We start from the raw sequence: 9631 nt of genomic DNA, 5'->3' as shown, positions 1-9631 counted from the left end.
CTAAAGTGATTCACTTATTTATAAAACACTATAGAAGGTATTTGTAGGCTTTAAGTAAAGTGTAATCCGTTTCCAGAATATAAAGAAAAAGCAACAACACAGAGTTAGCTACCCTGGTAACGTCACCATTTTATTTAACAGTGGAAACATCATGTGGACATTTTTAAGCAAAGCTGTTTATTATTTCAACACGTAAAAAAATAACACAGCATTTAGCTCAAATTTTATACAGAGAGACTACGGTTAAGTTCCTTGGAGATTCAAACCAGCATCCTTTCAGTTACTGGCCCAGCACTCTAACCACTAGGCTACCTGGGCACCAATATAACTGACTGGGTGCAAAAACAGGCTTACTATGTGGACTATATCCATGTATGTGGACCCCAGGAAGAGTAGCTGCTGCATGTGCAGTAGCTAATGGGGATCCTAATACACTAATCTAAACTACTGCACAACAAGAGCACTTTCTGTAGCAAACAGAAGGGGAAGGATATGTGCACTATAGGAGGCTGGTGGGAGGAGCTATAGGAGGACAGGCTACAGAGGACCACACAGCCTACTCATCACGTGAGCGTGTTCACTGAACCACCTGTCTTACACGTCACCCCCATTTGACCATCTTCAAGAGACCCACCCGACACTCTGAAAATGAGGGGTTCAACAAGGGTTCTTCTAAGATCGTCAACGTTCTTTGAAGAACCTTAGGGTGCTTGGCACTGGAAATCGCTCCCAAAAGGTTATTCCAAGAACCACATAGGAGGTAGGATTAATCAGGGGGGGGGGGCAACTGAAACATTTGGATTTGAAAGGAAAGCAGGTGCAGGCACATAACTTAAATGGAGGAGCTCTTTACATTTTCCAGTTAAGGTTTGTCCCTTGTACGATCAAATTGATACTGTTTTATAATGATACCACCTATTTGTATATGGGTGGTATATTTGTACAAATTGTTGTGTTGTTTATACACTTTCTCCCTTTTAAAACTCGTTCTCAAACAGAACATGGACACAATTCAATGGATATCAGTCAACAAAGAGGTAAGAATATGTAGGCTATAGGAACATGTTGAAGGCTGGCTGTATTGGGCGCAGATGACTGAACTGCTCACTATTGTGTGTGTGTCTGCAGGTATAAAGACGAGGAGGCATACAAAGGTAAGTCAATTGGTATGTTATGCAGATCACGTGTACCATGCAACTGTTCAGGGAAGTCAGGAACCAATACACGCAGTCAGTCAGGAAAGCTAAGGCCAGCTTCTACAGGCAGAAGTTTGCATCCTGTAGCTCCAACTCCAAAAGTTCTGGGACACTGTGAAGTCCATGGAGAACAAGAGCACCTCCTCCCAGCTGCCCACTGCACTGAGGCTAGGTAACACGGTCACCACCGATAAATCCATGATTATCGAAAACTTCAACAAGCATTTCTCAACGGCTGGCCATGCCTTCCGCCTGGCTACTCCAACCTCGGCCAACAGCCCCCCCGCAGCTACTCCCCCCAAGCCTCTCCAGGTTCTCCTTTACCCGAATCCAGATAGCAGATGTTCTGAAAGAGCTGCAAAACCTGGACCCGTACAAATCAGCTGGGCTTGACAATCTGGATCCTCTATTTCTGAAACTATCCGCCGCCATTGTCGCAACCCCTATTACCAGCCTGTTCAACCTCTCTTTCATATCGTCTGAGATCCCCAAGGACTGGAGAGCTGCCACAGTCATCCCCCTCTTCAAAGGGGGAGACACCCTGGACCCAAACTATTACAGACCTATATCCATCCTGCCCTGCCTATCTAAGGTCTTCGAAAGCCAAGTCAACAAACAGGTCACTGGATGCAGTTTATCACTGTGCCATCTGTTTTATCACTAAAGCACCTTATACCACCCACCACTGCGACTTGTACGCTCTCGTCGGCTGGCCCTCGCTACATATTCGTCGGCAGACCCACTGGCTCCAGGTCATCTACAAGTCCATGCTAGGTAAAGCTCCGCCTTATCTCAGTTCACTGGTCACGATGGCAACACCCATCCGTAGCACACGCTCCAGCAGGTGTATCTCACTGATCATCCCTAAAGCCAACACCTCATTTGTCCGCCTTTCATTCCAGTTCTCTGCTGCCTGTGACTGGAACGAATTGCAAAAATCGCTGAAGTTGGAGACTTTTATCTCCCTCACCAACTTCAAACATCTGCTATCTGAGCAGCTAAGCGATCGCTGCAACTGTACATAGTCTATCGGCAAATAGCCCACCCATTTTTACCTACCTCATCCCCATACTGTTTTTATTTATTTACTTTTCTGCTCTTTTGCACACCAATATCTCTACCTGTACATGACCATCTGATCATTTATCACTCCAGTGTTAATCTGCAAAATTGTAATTATTCGCCAACCTCATGCCTTTTGCACACAATGTATATAGACTCCACTTTTTTTTCTTCCTATTGTGTTATTGACTTGTTAATTGTTTACTCCATGTGTAACTCTGTGTTGACTGCTCACACTGCTATGCTTTATCTTGGCCAGGTCGCAGTTGCAAATGAGAACTTGTTCTCAACTAGCCTACCTGGTTAAATAAAGGTGAAAAAAAAAACTCCCCCCCTTACCTCTTCATTTAAAATCCCAGAGGCCTCTACATTATGGACAAGGTATGTGTGTGAAAACCATTATCAAAACAATCATTCCCAGAGGATATACTGTACCCATTGGACTTGGGGCTCTGCAGGGAGTTTACTTTAGGTTTAGATTTTTTAAATTCTGCTTTGCCACTAAAATCACAGTAAAACAACTAAAATCTTATGTTATTGTTGTTATTGTTATGTATATTCTTCTTCTTCTTATTCATAATAATAGGGAAGGGGAGGTGATTCAAAAATGAACCCCAAAAGGTTCTTCAAAAGGTTCTTTGACGATCCATTAAAAAGAGGTTCTTTGAAGAACTTACAGGGGTTCCCCCACAGTTTCAATTTGAAGAATCCCTCAAGGATACTCCATGAACCTTTTCTTTTTAGAGTGTAGTCACAGGAAGAAATGCTTAGGCATTAACTCAGCAGGCTGACACGGTCTTAACCCAGTCAGTCACATGTTAACCTTTAATGAGTACACTTGCTGGAGACTTGAAACTAGCACGTCTAACACAAACTAACACGTCTTCAGGTCTCAGGCAGGGTTGCTCATCGCGTCAGCATAGATCACCAAACCATGCTGTTTTGATGAGTAACCTTGCTGGATCTTGAAGACTTGTGTTAGTGTAACAGATGGGGATCTGTGAAACTCACTCATCAGCCTGAAGTGTCACCCCTTGCATAATTGAAGAAGGCATTTTTCAATATGATAATATAATAATAATAATATATGCCATTTAGCAGACGCTTTTATCCAAAGCGACTTACAGTCATGTGTGCATACATTGTACGTATGGGTGGTCCCGGGGATCGAACCCACTACCCTGGCGTTACAAGCGCCATGCTCTACCAACTGAGCTACAGAAGGACCACGATGGGTTGGAATGCTTCAGGAAAGAGGGTCCATGTGTTTGCGAGGCAGAGGTCCTGAGTTTTTGTCTCGTATGAGCTGAATCAGAGGGAAGCGATACTTGCTATGCATACAGAGTAATTAACATGAACTTCTTGAACTAATTCTTAAAGACATTAGCTAAGTGGGCTAACACAGTCTTGTGACATGCAGGAGACCCGGTTTGAACCCAGTCAGTCACAAGAACAATATTAAATGTGCTGAGAAGCCCAAGGAATGTTTTATTTAAATACTTTTGTTAAATTGATCAATGAAAAGTCATCATTACTTAAAATGTTTTTGGTACTGACTAAAAACTAAATTAGTCACAACAACTGTATTTTTTAAAGTTATGATAACAAATTAACTTTTTTTCCCCAACATGCTCTACTGCGGGTTTATTTTGGGGGAATTGTTTTAAATATCTGTGTTTTTGCATGTGCATTGAGTGAATTATTCTATGCTACGCAAAGATAAATAACATACATTTTTCTCAACTAATCCTATCATTCAGTTACATTTTTTGCACCTGTTACGGAAATGGCTGTTCCAGTTTAAATGGCTCAGGTAGTCTCCTCACAAAGTTCCTAGCACTGGCAGTCATTATGAATGCAGTTTGTGAGTGAATAAAAATGTCAACCATTGAAATGTCCTAACTCTGGCATGATTGCAATAGGAATGATGTATCCCTTTGCAAGCCAACATAATGTGATTTGCAGGTAGGGTTGGAAAATTCTGGTTAATTTCCCTTGGTTTTCCAGAAATCACAGTTGGAAGATTGAAAATCTGAACATTTTGGGAATGTTACTGGAATTTTGCAACCCTACTTGCAAGCCTGATGCAGCTTGTAAACCATGAGTTTCAGGCCACTGTATTACGGTAAAGCTAAGCCTCAAAATAAGGCCTTATCAGATATTTAATGTATTGTCATAAAAGAGTTTAATTATAAATGTCACGTTCTGACCTTTATTTCCTGTGTTTTGTATTTAGTTAGTATGGTCAGGGCGTGAGTTGGGTGGGCAGTCTATGTTTGTTTTTCTAGGTTTTGGGAATTTCTATGTTTCGGCCTAGTATGGTTCTCAATCAGAGGCAGGTGTCATTAGTTGTCTCTGATTGAGAATCATACTTAGGTAGCCTGGGTTTCACTGTGTGTTTGTGGGTGATTGTTCCTGTCTCTGTGTTTGCACCAGATAGGACTGTTTTGAGTTTTCACATTTATTGTTTTTGTAGTCAGTTGTTCATGTGTACCTTAACGTATTAAAAAAAGAACCATGGACACTTACCACGCCGCGTATTGGTCCTCTGATCCGTTTCGCCTCTCCTCTTCGGAAGAAGAGGAGGAAATTCATTACAATAAAGATATCATTCACCTAGGAATTAACTTGGTTAAAGCCACAGGACTGCAATATTCATTAGATTCAGTTCCATATAATGAAATATAATTTATTATTTGTGAATTAAATGATTCAATGTATGTATACATTACAAATGCAAAAATATTGAATTCCAATTTAATATTTTACTACAAATTCAAAATTATGGAATTCGAATACAATTTCTCTTGGCACTGAAATCGCTCATTCACAGCTCTGTCAGTAAGAAAGTGTTTTCACTAGTTAGCTAGCTAGCCATTCACGTCTGTAGTTGTCTGTGTTTTCAAACCAGCATGGCTGTAATGGATTGTGCACTATAGTCTTATAAGTCAAGTTATTACAGTTCATGATAAAGTATAATACCGAATTTCTGAGTGCTTTGGAGTTATTATGGATGCTTATGGTCAGTGTTATAACACATTATGAAGGCTGTTATAAAGGGTTATGCAAATGTGTTCGTAGAATGTGCTACCGAGTGGTCAAGCTTCAGTACTGTCAAGATAAATCATCAATAATGTAAACTAGTTTCTCTGCTGTTGATCAGATGGATCATAATGCATACATCAACATGCTTCTAAAAACCTTACCCAACAATTAAAAAATCCTAACATCAAGGTTTCACTGTATTGCATCATGTTATCATAGGAAGGAAGAGGACGAGGAGGGGTGGGTTGCACATAAATTCATGTTTTGCCAGGAACAAACAACGTGGTGAGAGCTGATGGAGGTCTGACCCACTGACAGACAGAGACACTTTACCACTTTTACAACAGAGCTGTGGCCCGCTGATGACTCAACCTGGGTAGCAGAATTACATTGAGAGCTGAGAACTAGGCATAGCGACAAGGCAAATAGTAGGTGGTGCTGATTGCTTTCTGTTTGCCTTCTGCTCATTTGTCAGCTGCCCCATCGAGAGCATACCGACAGGTTGCATCACTGCCTGGTATGGCAACTGCAAGGCACTACAGAAGGTAGTGTGGTACATCACTGGGGCCAAGCTTCCTGCCATCTAGGACCTCTATACCATGCGGTGTCAGAGGAAGGCCCTAAAAAGTATCAAAGACTCCAGCCACCCTAGTCATAGACTGTTCTGCTACCGCACGGCAAGAGGTACCTGGAGCCCCAAGTCTAGGTTCAAGAGGCTTCTAAACAGTTTCTACCCCCAAGGGATAAGACTCCTGAACACCTAATCAAATGGCTACCCAGACTATTTGCATTCTACCCCCACCCTTTTACACCGCTGCTACTCTCTGTTGTTATCATCTATGCATAGTCACTTTAACAACTCTACCTACGTGTACATTTTACCTCAACTAACCGGTGCCCCCGCACATTGACTCTTTACCGGTACCCCCCTGTATATAGTCTCACTATTGTTATTTTACTGCTGCTCTTCAATTACTTGTTACTTTTATTTCTTATCTGTATTTTTTTTCAACTGCATTGGCAGTAAAGGGCTCGTAAATAAGCATTTCACTGCTGTATTCGGCGCATGTGACTGAAAACATTTGATTTGATTTGAAACAGAAACCTCTCATTCCTGATGTTGAGTGGTCGACTGCCTTGGTATTTCGAGTGAGTAGCTGGATAGTAGACCATGACTCATATATGACCTACCAAGCCCTGCTCTTGATAAGCATCTGTTCACACTTGCCTTGACTAGTCTTTTGGGTTTTGGAGTTAGGCTACAAATTGTGATCCTCCCATTGCTGGAAATACTTTCCAAGCTTATCCCACACACAATGGTTGATTTCACTGTAAGGTGAAATACCTGTTGTATTTGGCACATGTGACAAATAAAATTTGATTTGATTTGTAAGACTCATCTCAGCCTGAGAACTCACCATCATAGCAAAAACCTAAACACCATCATTCTCACATATTATCCAATAGCATACTTCTAGTTGTCTTTAAAAGTGAACCACGAATAGGAAACACGAAAGAATATAAAATTCTAAATCTGTGTGAAATTGCTTCTAACAGTGCTTCTCCATTTTGTGAGATCCTCTGTGATTCACTGATTTGCCTAGTTAAATAAAAGGTTAAATGATAAGAAAACAAAAAAACTATGCCAGTGCCTCTTCTAACCTCGAACCCATTGTTGACCACAACCCATGGACCAGTGGCAACACACCAGTGGGCCGCAAACCACAATCTGGAAAATACTGCTCGAAACGCTATCATAACATTCACAAAGAATCCTACATGTTCACAAAGATATAATCAGAAAATGTCATACAGTGTATTGCATAGGCCAGGAAATGAGTGTCTGATGGCTCTGTGTTGTCTGCAGAATTTTTGTGTTCCTTCTCCTGTTCGGGAATTCTCCAGTTACTTCTGGGAAATTCTCAATTGTCAATCTCAGGAAGATGTCCTTTTCCCTTTTTAGATGAGGCTTTGGTGACTTCATATTTCGTTTGGAAGTGTGGATGGGGGGGCAAGGTTGATTACTGCACTTTGATAAATAGTGGACTTCATTCTGTACTTCCCCTCGTGGGGAGGTCAGGAAATGTCTGCATCCTGTCATCAGGGTATTCTGACACAACTTTCACCTAATTCCAGTAACATTGGAAAGAGCCTAATTAACATGGATACTATTGTCCATCTATTGTAAGAAAGAAAGAAAACTGTTTGTTAGAAACTCATTAAATGAGTACATGCTAATGTAGAAAACTGTTTGTTAGAAACTCATTAAATGAGTACATGCTAATGTAGAAAACCTTTGTTCATGTTCAGGTCACATGGTCCAGAAAAAAACTCCTCGATCTTGCAATGAGCATCGACCTCTTGATCACACGCTCACGATTAACAAAATAACACATTTGGGATGCAGACTTTGGTGAGAAGAATCCTTCCACTTAGACCACATGATTCGTGTGGTCATCTGCCTCTTAAAAGTGTCTCGAGCCCTAAGGGACCACTAGTAAAAACGTGTATCAATATAAATATCTTTGGCTCACTGTGGCACACTCATGGGTTTCAAATGACTGCATACGAATGATGTTTACGTATGTATGCGTCATAGGAAACCATCATGGTTGTGCAGCATGCAGCGTTGCTGTATCTGAAAACAGCCATCTCTATAAATCAACAACATCGTATAAACAAATAGGCTTATGTACGGAAACATTTTGATGACTGAAAGCGAGCCACACAGATATTTTGGTAATAAGTTTTATTGCCCCTTGCTTTGTAACTAAAATGTTGGGAGTCACCCCTTGTTAGTACTGCATACAGCTTGAAACAGCTGAACATTTTTGTTCAGTGATGCTCACCCAGTAGCACTGGGAAGTCAACATAAACATGCACAATAGTCTTCAGTCATTCAATCTCAGTCAAATTCATTCTGATGGTTCTGACAAAACTGGTTAATTTAACCAGGTTTTAAATTTAACCTGAAAATGTTTGTACATTGTAGAGTCCATTGCATGAATCTTTAATATACAACAGTAATAGAAAATCTGCAGTCAGGCTATGCCATTATGAATAACACACTTAATAAAAAATAATTTGATTAAATACAGCTTTATCTTTACTATGGTAAATAACATTGACACATAATAAAATATATCACAAAGTGATGTTCTCTGCATCCCATCCTTTTAACATAAAAGATATTCAAGATGTCCAATTGCACTTTCTTCTGTGCAGAAATTCAGTCTGAATGCTTGTGCAATGTCCCAAAAACCCTGTCCCAGTGTGTGAAGTACGGAGCATAGTTGGACTTGAACTTCAGATGGTGCAGGTCGTGGTGCGGAGCTCCACCATAGAGCCCAAAGGGCACCAGTCTATGTGTGGACCAGGGCAGGTCATAGCCACAGTGGTCCTCCACAGAAAGCCAGATATTCAGAACATAGAAGAGCATCTCTGTCAGGGGGTGGCAGCCCAGCAGCAGAGGGTTGACCCCAGCGAAGAATCCCAGAGACAGGGTTTCCCAGGCCCCAGAGTACTCAGTGGTCAGGGCGAAGGTGGATGTGTGCTTGTGGTGCACCTTGTGGAACGTCCGGTAGAGCCAGGGCACCTTATGGTGCAACAGATGCCAGATGAAGTATTGGAAGTCGAACAGCAGGAGGCAGGCGACCACGTCACAGATGAGACGCAGCGTTCCGGGGGCCTCGGGCATGAAGGTGGCTGGTCTCCAGAACCAGTGCAGCACAGTGAGAGGGAAGAGGAACACTACATGGTTGTAGAGGGAGTGAGCCAGGCAGCTCCACATCATGGTCCAGGAGACGTGGCTCTTCTGCTGGATCTTAAAGGTCCTGATCCAGGCCAGCCTGGGGGAGAGGAGGTCCAGCACCACGAAGGGCAGGCAGAAAGTGAGGTAGACGCTGAGGGAGAAAAGCACAGGGAAGAAAGGTGATCTGAGCCAGGCATTATATCCCAGGATGAAGTCCCATAGGCTCTGTAGAAGCATTGTGTTCAGTCTTATGTGAGAGCTTGACGGGCGTGTTTAAACAACCTCCTGCAAAAGCTCTCTCCTTTTATGAGTTCTCTGTGGAAAGTATCCGCCCACAGATGTCCTTATATAGACTTACTAAACTTCCGGGGGACTTCTCAGAGTGTCTTCAGAATGTATTCATACCCCTTGACTCATTCCACATTTAGCGCAATTATCTGATTCAGAGTATGATTGTTCTGTATGCCTATATTGAACATCTCAATACAATCATTAAATAAATTCATTCATAATCAGAAATGAGTGTTATTCTAAGCTAAGGTATATCAACTTTCCCTGTATTGCATAATGTTATCAA

General features: G+C 41.8%; 1 protein-coding gene across 1 annotated transcript; it reads right to left on the bottom strand.

Annotated features, from left to right (window-relative positions):
- Positions 1–8047: 8047 nt before the first annotated feature.
- Positions 8048–9314, bottom strand: LOC124039271 (cholesterol 25-hydroxylase-like protein). Its single transcript, XM_046355195.1, has one exon. It carries the CDS (start codon positions 9289–9291, stop codon positions 8533–8535), a length of 759 nt encoding a protein of 252 aa, XP_046211151.1. The 5' UTR covers positions 9292–9314; the 3' UTR covers positions 8048–8532.
- Positions 9315–9631: the final 317 nt, after the last annotated feature.

This window comes from Oncorhynchus gorbuscha, linkage group LG07 (assembly GCF_021184085.1).
Source record: "Oncorhynchus gorbuscha isolate QuinsamMale2020 ecotype Even-year linkage group LG07, OgorEven_v1.0, whole genome shotgun sequence".
NCBI classification, from domain to species: Eukaryota; Metazoa; Chordata; class Actinopteri; order Salmoniformes; family Salmonidae; genus Oncorhynchus; species Oncorhynchus gorbuscha.
Note: the sequence above shows the minus strand (reverse complement) of the source record. Positions and strands in the feature narration are given on the sequence as shown.